The sequence below is a fragment of the Protopterus annectens genome, chromosome 9.part0, assembly GCF_019279795.1.
Source record: "Protopterus annectens isolate FY-2018-M chromosome 9.part0, PAN1.0, whole genome shotgun sequence".
NCBI classification, from domain to species: domain Eukaryota; kingdom Metazoa; phylum Chordata; order Ceratodontiformes; family Protopteridae; genus Protopterus; species Protopterus annectens.
Window position 1 is genome coordinate 584,430,559 of NC_056743.1, and position 17,879 is coordinate 584,448,437.

Below are 17,879 nucleotides of genomic sequence, written 5' to 3' on the forward strand. Positions count from 1 at the left end.
CTGCTTGACATGTATGGCCAGTCTATTCCAGAGTATGGGGAGTCTCTGGGTCAGAAACCTATCCCTCCAGCATGTTTAGTTCATTGTGATGACAAGGTTTAGATCCCTGGAGCTTATGGATCTGAGGGATTGGGATTTCTTTAAGTGGAGCATGTCCAACAGCTCAGGGTTTGACATGGCCTTGTATGTTAAGCAGAGATCGCCTCTGAGTAGACGATATGCCACAGAGTATAGCTGGAGTTTTTATAGACGGTCAGCATATGGCATCTGCTTTAGGCCTGTGATTATTTTAGTGAGGTATTTCTGTGGTCTTTCCAGCTGTTGCAGATGTCTTGTGAGGTACATACCAAACGGGGCATTATACTCTATAATGGGTCTAATGAAGAATGAGTTCAGTGGGACAATGACTTCCTTTTTTTTGGATGAAAAGCCATTCGTGATGAGGTGTGCCACATAGAAGGATTTCCTGACTGTTGTGGAAATGTGGTTATCGAAAGTGAGACCACTGTCCACCTGTGTCCCTAAGTCTCTCATCACACTTTCAATGTTTAGTGTCCTGCCACCTATGTGATAATTCATGGGTACATGTTTTTTTCCAAAGGGGATAACTATACGTTTCTTGGCATTAAGCTTGAGCCCATGTCTCTGGCACCAGGCATCTGTTTCTGTAAGGCCCTTTTGTAGAATATCCACATCATTTGGGGATTCAATAATGGCTCCCAGTTTGCAGTCATCTGCGAACGTTGTTAGACAGAGTCCCTTAGTGATGGCCTGTACTTCAGAGAAGTAGATGCCAAACAAGAGAGGTCCCAGGACAGAACCCTGAGGTACTCCACTTGTCACTTGTCTGGAGCTGGATTTGGAGTTGACTACTTTTACAGTCCAGGTTCTGTCAGTAAGCCACTTGGCAACCCATCGAGTGACGTAGGGATTTATGTCCAGCTTAGTAAGTTTATCTATGATTCCAGAGTGGGGGATGGTGTCGAAGGCCTTGGCGAAGTCCAGATAGGCTGTGTGGACTGCCTTACCCTCGTCCCCAGCTCTGGAGATGGATTCGAAGAAATCAATCAGATTCAGGAGACAAGATCGTCCCTTCACAAACCCAAACTGGGTGGGGTCCAGTGTTTGAAGGTTGCCAATGTCTTTGTTTATAAGTTCCATGATAATGCGTTCTATGCCCTTGCAGATTAGGCTTGTCAGACTGATGGGACGGTAGTTCCTGGGATCCAAGGCGGATCCTCCCTTGTGGAGCGGGATAACTGTAGCTGTGCGCCACTCAGTGGGCACAAAGCCTGAGGTGAGGCTATGATTAAACATGACACTTAGGTGAGATGCCAGTTCATTTTGTAGTTCATGTAGTACACAGCCTGGGATGTCAGCTGGTCCCATGGATGCTGTATTCTTACCTTTGGAGAGTGCAGTTTCTACCTGTGTGGCCATGATTATCAGAATTTGGCAATCTTTTGGTATTGAGATGGATCCTTTAGGGGGTGAGAGGGGGGCGAAGTTGGCACTAAATCGAACTGCCAGGGTATTGGCAATATCCTTGGGATCAGTATATTTAATGCCATTCTGTTGTAGCTCGGAGCAGATCTGAGCATTGCCATTTAGATTCTTGACATAACTATATAATGCCTTCTGGTTGTCTTTGGAATCTTTGGCAATTTTATTTTCATAACTAGCTTTTGAGAATTTTATGAGGGATCTCAGCTTCTTACTGAGGCTGGTGAGGGAGTTTTTTTGCATCCTGGGATTTTCCTCTTTTCTGCAACAGTTTCTTCCTTCTGTTGTATAGTTTGTTTATAGCAGGGGACCACCAGATTGGCTTCCTTTTTTTTGGAGAAGAGCATCTTGGTTCTATTTGGGATGGCGAGATGTGCTTGTACATTGCATTAGTGTAGGATTCTGCAGTTGAACTTCCAGATCCCATCTGCGTGGGTGTTGTGAAGTTTATCACTTCTGACTTCAGTAGCATGAAGTTGGCTTTGGAGAAGTTTTTTAAGGAGGTTTCCTTACTGGGGGGTGGGAGTGGGATGTGGATGTCAAGGGTGATTTGCTTATGGTCAGACCTGACCAATGAGGGGGTGACCACTGGTGAGGAGCATCTATCTCCCATGTTGGTAATGACCAGGTCTAGGATATTGGAGCCCCTGGTGGGACAATGGATTAGTTGATCCAGGGCATTGGAATTTATGAATTCCAAGAACCGTTGGGAAAAGGAGTTGGTACCCGAGTAGTTTTCCCAGTTAATGGCAGGGTAGTTGAAATCACCCAGTATTAGGGTGTTTGGTTGTATCTTAATATTTTCCAGTATGTTTAGAAAGGTGAAGTGAGAATCTTAGGGCATGGTGGGGGATTTGTAGCAAGCTACAATTTGGATTGCAGTCTTACCTAGTGTTAGTTGCACCTGGAGAATTTCAGATGCATTCTGTTGGGCAACTAGCCTGGAGGTGTGAATATCCTTAGTGAATATGGACACTCCTCCACCTTTAGTGTTTCAGTCTTGGTTTTGAGGCCGAAAAGTGTGGTAAGAAATGTAGCCTGGTATTGCAGGGGTGCTCTCTGGAGGCTTGAACCAGGTCTCAGTTACTGCATAGATATCAATGTTCTCCATTTTTAGGAGTGCCTCGAGAGAGTGCATTTTGATAATGGCAGGACTTACTAGAAGCAAGGTAAGGCAGAATACAGTTGTCCATACCAGTACGGGGGGGGGGGGGGCTTCAATAATTATCCCATTAATACCAGATGAGGAATACCTCCACTCCATCTGTGAGGATGGCTGTGACACAGAAGATAATAGAATTGGAATAATCAGAGGTGGTGTGGTCACTGGCTATTACCAATGTCTGCAGCAGCAACACTTGTCTGCTTAGGAAGGTTGGCTTATAAACAGTAATGTGTAATTATAGAGTGAAATGAATGCTGACAAGGAATTATTAAATTAAACACATGACAATTACTATTAATAGGTGACCCTTCTACATCTGCTCAGAATGACAACGAAGGCAGTGTGCATTGTAAATGTCCCCCACACCTCCTTAATAAGAATACAATAGTGTATGTTATTTATTTATTAGTAATGTTTTCAAATTATTTTTTACAGGGTCAGAAGAAGAAACAAACAGTTCTATCAGTAGCAGAATGGCTGTTGAGGATGGTGTGATGATAACATAGTTATATTTATGAGTCATCCTGAGGAAAGTGGCAGGCAGTCCTGAAATTTAATGCCAGGATCTCACACCTCACAACATGTTAGTAACTCTGCAGGGAGTGACAGTGCATCACAAAGTCAAGTGTGTGCTGACATTCCACTCATGCTTGTATAGGAGGAACATGCATGCAGGTCTACACCAGTATCTTCAAACCCAGGGGAACACTTTGAGGATGACGTCAGTCATTTAGAGGTAAAAGTGTGTACAGTGACACCTTAAAAGAAGAGTCAGGCACTGGAATTTGTTACAGCTACCTCAAGAAACACATACAACATTGGCTGACTGGCAGCAAATGTGCTGTGAGTTTGTTAGGACTCAGGGCACAGCCACAGATAGTCAGCTGGAAATGGTCTGAGTCCTCCAAAATATGCATGCCGATTTCCAGTACTATTTGGAAATGGCACAGAGTAGAGATAATTCCATGATCACAATGATATGTGGTATGGTGACACACCAATCATTGGTGGCCACCTCAATTCATATATTAGTTAGGACTTATCAGACATAAGCAGGAATCAATCTTGGAAGAGAAAAAGGACAGGGGGTACTGAATGAACATGTTGGGGCAGATCATATGAGACTACAAGTGCTTCTCAAAAAAGTATTGTAATTAGTCAGGGGGGCACAAAAGATTTCATGCATGCTACGTCAGTGTTCATCTACACCTAGCAGAACCTCTCATTCAAGTTACGATTCCACAGCACTGTCAGAGCTATGTCTGTAGGATCACTTACATCAAGTCATGACATTGGACCAACATACCATCCAGCTCTCATGATAGTCCCTCTTCAAAATCACTTCAGCCATCACCTTGCCTAGCATTAGGAGATGTGTATGACTCTGATCTTGAACTACTATGAATTAAGTGTGACGATTCTGTTACTTACAATCTGATCTTCATAAACACAGGTGAATGTTTAACTTGAAGGAGACTAAGTTATTAAACAAAAGGGGGGACTAGGGCACTTTACAGCTGTATTTTACATAATTTCTCATACACATCTCAATATGTGTTTAACTGGTTATGCTTATTCATGGCCATCACTAGTTAGTGTCACAGACAGCACAATAGCCTTAACTTTCTCGTAATTACTATTTGCTATATTTAATGCATTCTTCTGGTTGTTTTGGTTGGAATGTTAATACACTGTGAGGCTGCATCAGAAAAATTCCATGCTACAATCTTAACAATCACAACAGAAAGGATTTCAGGTAAATTCCCTGGTTTGATTCTTGGCTGGGGTGCCTTCTGTGTGGAGTGTGCATGCCCTTCTTGCATTTGCATGGGTTTCCTCTGAGTGGTCCTTTTTCCTCCCACATTCCAAAGGCATGCAGTAGGTGGACTGGACAGTCTAAATTGGCCATAGGTATGAGTATGCATGCAGGTGTGTGGTGTGGAAGAACTACAGTGGCAGGGCTAGCCAGCTGCCAGTGTAAACCTTGGATCTAGATGATTGTCACTGTTGAAGTGACACCTCGACCCCCATATGCAAAATGGGAAAAAGGGGTTGTGGATGGATGGATATGTATCTATGTGGTCATCTACCTCAGTACAAAATTATGACAGGCATTTCTTACAGAAACAAAATGCACAAAAGTAAGTATAGAGATAAATTTTAGCTTTTTAATGTATCCTAGACAAAATGGACACGTATTAGAATGTTAGATACTTTTATCACAAAAAACAGATTTACTTGCATACACGTTCATTATTTATAAAACAATGGCATTTATTTTTATCTTGGAAAGAACTACTGGAATGGGTGAGTGAAGAGGGATTAATACAAACAACACAAGCTCCCACACATTGGAATTATTTATTTAAAAGTAGGTTTTCTAGTAGTTACATCCATTTTCAGGCATGTCTTGAAAGAAGAGTACAGTACAGGCATAACTAAAATATATCTAAATTCTTTCCTCTTCTGAAAAGTGGATTTAGACAATTACAGATCAGAGGAGAAATGAAGTAGATTAAATTGTTCTGTGACTTATTTTTCAGCCATTGTGCCTTTAATCTAATTTCAATCTAATTTTTGAGAACAGAAGCTAGAACTGCAGAGGATTGTTACTGACAATAGATATAATATTTCATGTATAGAAGTATTTGTGTGTGTGTGTGTGTGTGTGTGTGTGTGTGTGTGTGTGTGTGTGTGTGTGTGTGTGTGTGTGTGTGTGTGTGTGTGTGTGTGTGTGTGTGTGTGTGTGTGTGTGCATGTTTCTGTAATTTTGTGTTATTGTTATCATTCTTATGCTAATTAAAAAGAGATGCACTGAAATACATTGCTCTTTCTTTGACTGGATGTATTATCAAACAATAAATGCTCAGTAGCTCTTGTAAGTCTGCTCCCAGTCATATGGAAGCTTATATTATTTAAGCATGCCATTATCACATTTCTGATCATACTGTAAATAACAGAAGATGTTATGTTTACAACAAAGCAGGATTTCAGAGTTTTATTTCCTGCGTTCTAAAACCTAGTCCACTTGCAGATGAATGCTTTGCTTGTGAGTAGGGTCCTCCTAGGCTGAGGTTACCTGATTATTGACTCTGGATACAATGACTGGATTACTTTGTTAATAAAATGCATTATAAACAACAATTTAGAATCTAACAGTGTATATTTGAAATGCAGGTGTGTGACCATGAACTGAAATGCCAGTGTGAGGAAGGCTATAAACCACCATACTGTGAAAAATCTCTCTCACGAGGTAAGATAGCTTAATCCTGAACTACAATGCCACTGTGATAAATGATTTCACACACTTACACTATCCATGTTTACCTCGTGTTCCCAGTCTTTAACAGTAAGGTCATGTAATGGAAGTAATACAGAATAAGAGAAGTACAGTCTGCATTGGCTCTTTATATATTCCACTTACGGATCTGATATGAAGTTCCACAAACAGGAAGACTTCAGATGACACAAGTGAAAATGCAGTGTAGCCCTTTTTTTATCTGGGTGCTTACTCATCTACATGAATGTTTTCCCATGCTGATATTTCCTTAATCTTTATTTTATTTATTTTTATTTAACATTTGTTGACCGAGAAAGTCCAACTAGGACAGAACCTATTTTCAGCGGAGGCCTGGGGAGAAATGCTCCAGACACATGTCTTTAGAATGTGGGAGGAAATCAGAGTACGAGAACGCAGGGAGAGCATGCAAACTGCATAGAAGGCACCCCAGCTGAGAATCGAACCGGAGAACTTCTTGCTGTGAGGGGACAATGTTATCTGTTACACCACCTTATATCCCCCCATTCCCCATCAGGGCTGCTCATCTCAATAAAATCACTTTTTTATATTTATTGTGAAGGCTGAGTGGTGTATTATCTTCTCTGTGTTATTTTTTCCATTAAATTAGACTATTTAAGTAGGATAATCATTGCCCTTTGACCTGGGGTCATCTCCAGACTCAGTGGACCCTAATCTTATTTACATTTTGGGAACTCTCATTCATTATAGGTTCGTAGGTTCATAGGTGTGTATTAGGTGGGTCTATATCATATAATCGACATTTCAAAATGTCGAAGCACCTTTACTTGACATGATAATGTCAAATGCTGGCTTTCTCGAATGGCCAAAACACCGATTTCTTTCCAAGAGAAGGAAATCGGAAGGCCAACAGACAACACAACATAAAATCTAACGTATTTAAGTGGGGGGGCTATGCCCACCACACCCCCAACCCACCACACCTCCCAACTAAATATTCTAACTCCAAGACCACACTACAGTCGGGGAAAGGGCAGGTGTGACAGAATGGTCAACCGATTCCCTTGGAAAGAAATCAGAGTTTTGGCCATTCAACAAAGTCAGCGTTCGACATTTTCATGTTGAGTAAAGGTGCTTCGACATTTTTGAAATGTCGATTATATGATATAGACCCATACTAGGCTAATGACCCTGGAGCCTTTACAAGCCTAGCCCAAAAACATTGCCCAGGTACTGTGCCACCCGATGTTAGTTCACAGTGCCCCTATCCAGTAGGGCAACTGGAATGATCCCTGGAGTGAACTTTCTGTTACCCATCCACTTGTCAAGATTTCTCTTGAAGAGGGCCAGCGAGGTGCTCTGCTTGACATGAATGGGAAGCTTATTCCAGAGTATGGGCAGTCTTTGGGAGATGAACCTGTCCCTCCAGCATGTTCTATTAATTGTGGTAATGAGGTTGTGATCTCTGGAGCGTGTGGTGTGGGAGGACTGGGATTTCTTTAGGTGTAGCATTTCAAGTAGGGTTGGGTCAGACATGGCTTTGTAAGTCAAGCACAGATCACCTCTAAGTAGACAATAAGAGACTGAGAAAGCTGGTTTCTTGAGTCTGTCCATGTAGGACATGTGTTTAAGGCCTAGGATCCTTTTGTGAGGTACTTCTGTGGCCTCTCCAGCTGTTGTAGATGTCTGGTCAGGTACATGCCAAACAGGGCATTATATTTGATGACTGGTCAAATGAGGGATGAGTAGAGAGGGATGATGACCTCTTTCTTCCTGGATGTGAAACCTTTGGTTAGAAGATGTGCCACATAGAAGTACTTTCCGACCACAGTGGCAATATGGTGGTCAAAGGTGAGGTGGCTGTTGACCTGGGTGCCCAGATCTCTTATGGCCCCTTCAGTGTTCAGTGGGCTCCCATCAATGTGGTAATTCATGGGAACTGAGTTTTTTTCCAAAGGGGATGATACCGCATTTTTTGGCATTAAACTTCAGGCCATGGTTCTGACACCAGTCATTGCTCTCACAGAGGCCCTTTTGCAGGATGTCTGCATCACTTGGGGAATTGATAATGGCTCCTAGCTTGCAGTCATCAGTGAACTTGGTCATCCAGAGTCCTTCTGTGTTGGCCTGGACATCTGAGAAGTAGATGCCAAACAGGACAGGGCCAAGGACCGAGCCCTGTGGGACTCCACTCGTGACTGATCGACGGTCTGACTTGGAATCCGCAACTTTCACTTTGTGGGTCCTGTCTGTGAGCCAACTTGCAACCCACCTAGTGATGTAAGGATTGATGCCTAGTTTGGTGAGTTTATCAATGATACCTGAGTGTTGAATGGTATCAAAGGCCTTCGCCAGGTTGAGGTAGGCTGTATGCACTGCCTTACCCTCATCCATAGCCCTGGTGAAGTAAACCAGGTTCAGCAGGTAGTATCGCCCCTTGACAAAGCCAAACTGTGTGGGTCAAGAGTTTGGAGATTGCCTATATCTTTGTTAAGCAGGTCCATGATGATATGCTCCATAGCTTTGCATACCAGACTTGTCAGGCTAATGGGGTGATAGTTCCCAGGGTCTGTAGTTGCTCCCCCTTTATGGAGCAGGATGACTGTAGTAGTGTGCCATTTGTTAGGGACATAGCCTGAGGTAAGGCTGTGATTGAATAGGGCACACAGATGTGGTGCCATTTCGTTTTGTAGCTCATGTAGGATGTAACCAGGGATATTGTCAGGTACCATGGATGCTGTATTCTTGGCTTTGGACAATGCAGCTTTTACTTGTGTTGCAGAAATGGTGGGTACCAGGCTTTTTTCTGGTATTGTGATAGGCCCCTTGGGGGGGGGGGGTAAAGTTGGCACTGAATTTGTCGGCCAGTATGTTGGCTATATCTGTTGGCTCAGTATAGGAGGTGCCATTTTGCAATAACTCAGAGCAAATCTGGGTATTGCCTTTGAGGTTTTTGATATACCTATAGAAGGCTTTGTGATTGTTTTTGGTGTCAGCCGCAATTCTGCCTTCATAGCTGGTTTTAGAGGATTTGATAAGGGATCTCAGCTTTTTGTTGAGACTGATAAGGGAAGTTTTCCAGTCTTGTGACTTCATTTTTACTTATTACTGCAGTGGTGGTGCTGTGGTAGCATTGTCACCTCATAGCAAGACGTTGTCCTGTTCGATTCTCAACTAGAGAGTCTTCTGCGTGGAGGCATACGTGAATGGGGCGTGCCTTCGTTGAAGGTTGTGCATCAGGGCTGGTAACCCGGTATGTAAAAATCCACTACCAATCATTAGCAGACCGGAGTTCCACTGTGGCGACCCCTAACCGGGAAAAAGCCGAAAGACACAAACAAACTTAACTTACAGGTAGAAATGATTCATGGTTTCTTACAGGTCCTTCATTATCACGTAGCTGTAGATGTGGTCTAAGCAGAGGTATAATGCAGTATCAGTTCTGTATCATAATTCTGTTTTCCTTGTGGAAGACTTTGTCCCTGACACCGCATCTTTCTTTGCCCCCTAAGCTAACACAGACAGCAAGTGTTTCAGTTAACTAAAATGCACTCTGAGCTCCTAGTTATCAATGAACCACAGTTCTCTGTGCCATGATCCCACTGAGTCAGACCTGTTTTTAGATTTCTGTTTGCCATTTGAGTGCTAGATAGTGAGGCAGAGACCAGACAGTATTACACAACTGAAACCAATTAAACACCTGAACAATGCATCTATGCTTTGGGAGAGTATCGACTTTTCTAGTAATAATTCAGATTATATTACAGAACAGGAACAGTCACTGACAGAGAGCGAATGGCCTCTCCCGGTGAATAACATAGGTATGCATAAAGACTTATTTCTACTTATGCAGTTTATTTTTACTATATTTCATGACATGATTGATGAGCACCAAGGTAATAATAATTAAAATTATACCTTATATCTTGTCACTTCTTGTCTGTTATTTGTACATCTGAACAATGTTCACATATATGCATGCATGGATCAAACTGCATTTGTTAAAATGAAACATAGGACAACATATTTTATTGATGAAGCATGTCTGCATGATATTAAAATGCATGAACTAACATAAAATGTGTTTCATTAAATACCTATAAAATATTCAGAACAATTCAGTGATGTATATATGTATATCTATATACATTTATGTGAAGTAATGCACTTTGTAGGGTAATAACCTGCAAAGTGGTAATGAAATATACATAATTGATGTGATATTTTGACAGATCAGGATATTTGAGGAACTTTGCCATCCAAATGAATTATTCAGGTATCTGGTGCAGTTCAGTCACCTTATTGGTGAGCTGTGAAATTATACAAAATAGCTCCACATGTTTTATGTACTGGACACAAGCAATGACTGATCAGATTTTACTTGTTAGGTCTTGTCCGGTGACAATATTTAATCTGTAGCCATGTACAACAGAGACTGTGACAGGGAAAAGATCATTAAAATACACTTGGGAGATGCAGCCCCAGATGTTAATGGAACTGTGAATAACATCAGTGCAAAATAAGATCAAGTGAGGTGCTATGTGTGGCCTAAAACATGTTCTATATGCACGGTTCTATGAGGTGAATGACAATCCTGTATATATGAATTTTACTTCTTGTTAAGGAAAAAAATTTAATTTTTCCATATTTGGTTGGTCAGATAAGCAGTACTAATAGGCTACTACATACTATACCACTATCAATATATATATTTTATATATAGATATACATCTATATATATATATATATATATATATATATATATATATATATAGAGAGAGAGAGAGAGAGAGAGGTCTGTTTTCTTTGAACAAAATTATGGTACATCGAATATATATATATATATATATATATATATATATATATATATATATATAGGTCTGTTTTCTTTGAACAAAATTATGGTACATCGAATTTTAGTAACCCAAGATGAAATCTCAGAACCTTCAATCAACCAAAACCATGGACTGCCAAAATCCTTTCCCTGTGAAAGAAACCACTTGCCCACCATGGAAATAAACCTAAATGGATGAAAACTAAGCCCGCCAAAGAGGGAGGGGCTTTTTCCCACACCTCCCCAATGCCCCCGTATGAGGGGGCTTCGCCTCCACACCCCCTACTGAAAGATACCAACTCCGAGATCGCTCTACACTGACGAGAGGGCAAAGTTCACGATGGTGGCCAACTGGTTCCTTTCACAGGGATAGGATTTCGGCAGTCTGTGGTTTCAGTTAATTGAAGATTCAGAGATTTCAGCCTGGATAAGTAAAATTCGATGTAATGTAATTTCGTTGAAAGACAGTTGACCCATATATATATATATATATATATATATATATATATATATATATATATATGTGTGTGTGTGTGTGTGTGTGTGTGTGTGTGCAGCCATGATATCAGCCATGAACACCACCTCTGACAGATGTATCAAGGCAGCTACCCTCTTCTATTGTACTGCTCTTTTTGTAAAACATAAGCTGGCAACCACACCCTTGTTAATTCTTTAATACATCATTTTTGTGACTAATATTATAGGAACTTTTCATTCACAAAGCACATTTAAAGGTACAAACTCTTTTTGAAACTCAATTCACTATACACACCCACACATATGTGTGTGTATGCATCTATATTAAATATGATTGTGTGTGTATGTTGCATATACACAGTTATGTATATTCATTATACGTGCATACACACATAAAACTATACATTATACACAGACTTGCACACATACACACACAAGCACATCAGGAAAATCAACAACATTTAAATATACTGCAAAAAGTATTGTATAAGAAAAGTAATGAGAATACATACATACATATATATATATATATATATATATATATATATATATATATAGGTCAATGGTACATTTTCAAGTGCCACATTCTTTATTTAATGACATTTTCTATTTTGAAACATATGTTAATATATTTTAGATCACATATCTAGATAATGTGAACTTAAATACATTATTGTGATAAAAAAAGTTTGGTAAATAAACAGTGTTGTTTAAAGTGATCTTGTAAACAAATCAAATGTTTGCTTTTATATAAAGAGTCCAGATAGAGTACTGTATGCTTACACTACAAAAACAAAAGGACTATTAGAGGTAGATAAGATTTGATTGACATACTTGTGATATTTTATCTTCATCAAAATTTATTTGAAATAATAAAAATATGTATTTGAAATAATGTGTAGAATGTTATAAAAAATCTCAACATTGCTTTGTGTTTCTGTATTTTAGCCCAGAAATACTCTATTCTTTGCAAAAGAAAGCACTAAAAAATGAAATGTTGATATATTAAGGAGATACAGGATCACTTAAAGAAACCCATACTGTAAATATAATATACCAAAGCAAGGCACCGTTTAGCAAAAAAAAAAAATGCACAGGTGTATAGTTATAAGGTTCGTTGTAAAACTAAATGTTTTTCAATGATTATGTGAGGAAATCTTGATGCAGAAAATCCCAGACCTCAAATACATATAAAAAATCGACAGAACATTACATCACCAACCCCAGGAAACAGTGATATGCAACATATTATCCAAATAAAAACAAACAAAACAATCAAAACAAATGTTTTTTTGCAGGGAGTGGGGCCTCGGAACACTCCCATGTGAGGGGAAGACCAACACAGCCCCCAACACAAGTATGAACAAAGGAGAATTCCTTAAAGAGTAAATTCACTACCGATGCACATTTAGAAACATCTCCAATAGAAACCCCCAAGCCCCAAACAAAACTCAACCATAATAACACCTTTGTGCACTATAAGAATAGAAATATAACCCAAACCAAAACCATAAGTGAAATAGAAGTCACCCTACAATGTTAAAAATCAACATTAGACTCTTTTTTTACATTTACCTTTGGTCAGATGCAGTACACTTATGGGGGGGGCTGACTTGTTTTGTACGTTCTAAACGCCAGTGAGAATCTCTGTCAGTAGCAAGTGGGCTATGCACCAATTTTATGATTTATGGCAGTCACATATTTCAGGTTAAAAAGTAACCTAGTTTTATAATGTGTTAATAAACTTCTTTTTTTTAAAGTTCAAATTTGTGTTAATTTCAAACTGTCAAGCTATTTTTCTGAAAAAGCTTACATTTGTAAAATTACAAACTGTCACGCTAATCTAAGGTTTGTCATTTTACAGGAGCTGTGATTGCAATTGCTGTCATTGTGTGCATTGTCTTGATCGCACTAATATCAGGAATATTATTCCTGTGGTACAAAAATAAAGGAAGAAGAAGAGGCCAGAGGTATATTTTAATTATAGTTCTTAATTCTAACCATCTTTTGTTTTTATTATTAATATCTGTAATGTTTTCTTAATTCACTTGCTATTAACATCCATAATAGACACTAATGTAAAGAGCTGTTATGAGTTTTTGAAATAATAAAGCACTGTGAATCCATAAGTAGATTTCTTTGTTACAGCAGGAATTCATAAAAATATGGTTTATCTGCTACCAGTTGCATATAACTGTGATAACAGATGTATCAGTTTTTTGCAGTGATAATTTTTCTTCTAACTGTGCATATGAAAATGTTTTTTTTTTTATGTTCATAGGATAATAGTAGGTTACTAGGCTAATGGCCCTAGGGCCCTACAAGCCTACTCATGTTATACCCTTGTTTCCCTATAGACCAAGAGACATGGTCTATAGTTGCACACAAATCTGTGAACATCACCAGCTAAACCCTGTCCAGGAGGGACACAGGTGAAACGCTTGGGGAAGATTTGCGGTTTCCCATCCGAATGTCCAAGTTATGCTTAAAAAGGGTCATAGAGGAGCTCTGCTTGATGTGAAGTGGTAGTTTGGTCCAAAGGACTGGCAACCTTTGGAAGACATATCTGTCAATCCAGCAAGTTTTATTTATATTTCAAGCCAGGTTAAAGTCCCTAGAGCAAGTGTGCCTTGTCCCATTTGACTTGAGGATGTGCAGCATTTCCATTAAGTCAGGATCCAAGACTGCTCTGTAGCCCAGGCACAAGTCACTTCTAAGCAGTCTATATGATATTGAGTACAGTGGCAGCGATTTTAGTTTGTCCATGTGGAGTATGTGCTGAATACCCTGAATTTTCTTGGTGAGAAATCACTGAGGTCACCCCCAGTTGCTGCAGGTGTCTAGTGAGGTACGTACAAAAAGGGGCATTTTATTCAGTTACTAGTCTGATGAGGGCTGAGTACAGGGGCATTATAACCTCCTTCTTCCAGGATGCTACAATTTTATTTATGAGCTGAGCCACATAGACATCCTTCCTTACCACTGTAGACACAATTCTATCAAAGTTAAGGCAACTGTCAACATGTGTACCCAAGTCTGTCACCACTGAGTTAGAGCTTAGGGTGTTATTGTTAATATTGTAATTTGCAGGGATATCACCTTTACTGAAGGAGATGATAATGCATTTTTTTGCACTGAGTTTGAGATCATGGTTTTGGCACCAATCACTTGTTAGCATAAGCCCATTTTGTAGTATGTTGACATAATTTGGGGATTCAGTGATTGCACCCAATTTATAGCCATCAGCCAAAGACCATCTATTTTTGCTGGACTTCCAAGAAGTTGATCCCAAAAAAGTAGGGGGCCCAGCACTGATCCCAGTGGAGCACCACTGGAAACCAGTCTTCTGGTAGAGGTGGACTCCTCAGCTTTGACCGTATGTGTTCTGCCGGTGAGTCAGTTGGCAACCCACCTAATGATACATGGGTTGATCCCCAGCTGGGTGAGTTTCTCCATGATGCCTGAGTGGAGGATTGTGTCAAAGGCCTTGTCCAAGTCCAGATGGGCAGTATGCACTGATTTGCCTTCATCTAGGGCTTTGGTGACATTCTCAAAGAAGTCCACCAGGTTTAACAGGCATGATCTTCGCTTAACAAAACCAAACTGGGTCAGGTCGAGTGTTTTAAGATCCCCTATATCTTTTTTTGATAAGGGGCATGATGATTCTTTCCATGGCCTTGCAGACAAGGCTGGTTAGGCTTATTGGTCTATAGATTCCAGGGTCGATTGATGTACCCCTCTTGTGTAAGGGGATGATGGCCTCTATTTTCCATTCTGCTAGGACAAAGCCACTGATTAGACTGTGGTTGAAAAGTGTACCCAGTGGGTCCGCTAGTTCCTGTTTTAAACCAATTAGTATACAGCCTGAAATATCATCAGGTCCCATAGAGGCTGTGTTTTTGGCCTTGCAAAACACAGATATGACCTAATCTCTGGAGATACTAGGTGGAGGCCTGGTAATAGGTATGCCATGGGGTATGATTGGAGGGGACAGGATGGTGAAATTTTCGCCAAATCTGTCTGCTAGCAGGTTGGCTATTTCCTCAGGTTCCGTGTTGGCTGATAATAATAAAGAGAGTGAATGATCGTAATTGTGCTCTTACACTGATGTCTTTGGTGTGGAGAGGTCAAGAGAGGTCACATGACCATGTGCTTTATAATAAAGGAGGAAGTGAGGGTTGTTCCACTCTTTCATTTTTAACCAGATTGATTGCCTTCACGTGTGTTTATTTTCCTCTGTAAATGTATGTCTAACCCAACTTTCATATCCTTAAGATGATACCACCAACAGGTTATGGGCCCAGGAGGGAATTAGGAAGCCGATGGCATAGACTATGTTTCGTAAGACACCAGTGGCCAGCATTTGCAGCATATAAACACCTCCAAACCAAAAATAATAATAAAATAAATATTTATTTAAGCATAAATGCAACAAAGTGCACTGATAATCAATTCAAACCGGTTTCGGCTATCCAGCCTTCATCAGTGAAAAAGCATTTGTGGTTCAAAATGATTCATGAATATCTAAAGAAACCACCAACAAATGGAAACATGGTTTAGTCCATCCCAAACTCAAAATGACTGTCACATTCAAATCACTGTTTACCCTTAGTATAATAGAGGCATTATAAACATAGTTATAGTATATGAATATCTGATACAGATTATATCAAAAATGCAGCATATAATAATATTTTTGTTATACATAAACTACTCCTGATGAGAAAATCTTTAAATTTACATACAGAATGTTGTCATGTATCAAATCAACATGGGGTTTGTTAGTATGCAGTCTATTATCAAAATAACACTGTAAGTATGAATATATGATATAATTATGTCACAAAAGTATATAATGTATTATTAAAGCATTCAATATTCATTAACAGATACATAACCATACAAAATAGCCAGTAGGGTTTAGCAACGGTACATAATATTGAGACCCACTTGATAATCTTACAAAAACATTTTTAGATATCAAAAGATAATATGATATGATAATACATAAGTGTATGGCAAAATATAATAGCCTTATAACTAGATTCTGTTGCCATACACCAGTAGGCTTTGACAATGGCAGCATACATATATATGGCCCTCATTGTTATTTTGCACATATGTACAAATAATTTTTATTTAAAATGTTCCAACACGCATATATAGGTCATGAACAATGTTAATTGTTTAATAAACCACATAGATGAACGACCCATATCATAGTTTTATTGATATAATTCTTAACTATATCATGTATATAGGAATATAAATATTTTTTCTTTCCTAGATTTTAAACATATCCTATATGTGTTGTAGTTACAGCATGTGTTATACCATTTACCTTCCATATGTTATAGGTAGTCATTAAGACCCGGGGGAAATAAAGCTCCAAGGTGAATTATCCAATATTTTTCTTTATGGTTCAAAATACTATGCCAGCCCTGTTGATTGCTCCTGTTGCCAGTAATTTTATCAATAATCATGAACATAAATCGAGCATTGGTATGTTTCAAAGTGTGTCTATAGAGAGCATTAGTGTCTTTTTTGTTTTTGATGTCACTTTTATGTTCACTCATTCTTACTCTAAGTGATCTTGATGTTTGCCCTACATAGAATGGTGACCATTGACAAGTAGCTAAGTACACAACCCAGCTACTGCTGCAGTTACCAAAGACTCTTAGATCATATACTCTACTTGAATTGGCACTAGTGAATTGTTTCAATTTACTAACCTGGTTACAAGATCCACAATGCCCACATGGAAAGGTGCCCAAACATTGGTCTCCAGTCACGGTCATCTGTTTGTAGATTGCACCCCCACTTTCTTTGTGTTTATAGTGGGAGAATAGGGCACCCAGCATCTTGCCCCATTTATATGAAAACTGACATTTAGGTCCCAAAATCTTTCTCAATTCTTCATTTGCTAAGAGTATGTTCCAATTAGAATCCAAAATGTTTTGATTACATTATGATTTCGTCCATATGTAGTAAGAAACCTCAGTGTTGGCTCCACCCCTGTGTTTTTTTGTTTTTTGTATTGTAATAACATGTTTCTATCTTGATTTGCTGACCATGTGCTGGCTGTAAGTATGTCAAATTTGTTATATCCCCTATCCAAAAATCTCTTCTGGAGATTCAAATTTGCTTCCTCAAAATCAATTTTGGAGGAACTGATGCATTTGATCCGCAAAAATTGAGATTTAGGTATGTTGCAGATGGTGTGGTGTGGGTGCATGCTGGAAGCATGGAGCAGGGTGTTATATTGTGGATATTTCCTATATGTGTTGGTGATCATCATTCCTATACATCATAACATCCAAAAAGTCAATGATGTCCAAGTTATATGTTACTGTGAACTCAATACCCCATATATTATCATTCAGATACTCCACAAACTCTTGTAAATACATAGAATCTGCACGCCACACCATCCAGCAGTAACCCAAATATTTACGCCATATGTCAATTTCAACCAAATATAGATTGTGTAATGGGTTGTAAATCATGCACTCTTCATAGTATGCCATAAAAAGATCTGCATATATGGGGGCAAAGAATGCCCCCATAGCAGTACCCTGAAGTTGCCAATAACACTCCCCTTGAAAGTAGAAAACATTCTTGTTAAGCACATGTTCAGCCAT

At 39.3% G+C, this 17,879-nt stretch overlaps 1 protein-coding gene across 3 annotated transcripts in view; it reads left to right on the forward strand.

The window, feature by feature from the left end:
• The window catches only part of LOC122811344 (zinc metalloproteinase-disintegrin-like batroxstatin-2), a 576,382-nt gene that overhangs the window by 417,371 nt on the left and 141,132 nt on the right, over positions 1-17,879 (forward strand). For all 3 annotated transcript variants that reach the window (XM_044083123.1, XM_044083121.1, XM_044083122.1), the window contains exons 18-19: positions 5,846-5,921; positions 13,103-13,208. In XM_044083123.1, coding sequence (XP_043939058.1) covers positions 5,846-5,921; positions 13,103-13,208 — 182 coding nt within the window. The remainder of the gene's footprint in view (positions 1-5,845; positions 5,922-13,102; positions 13,209-17,879) is intronic.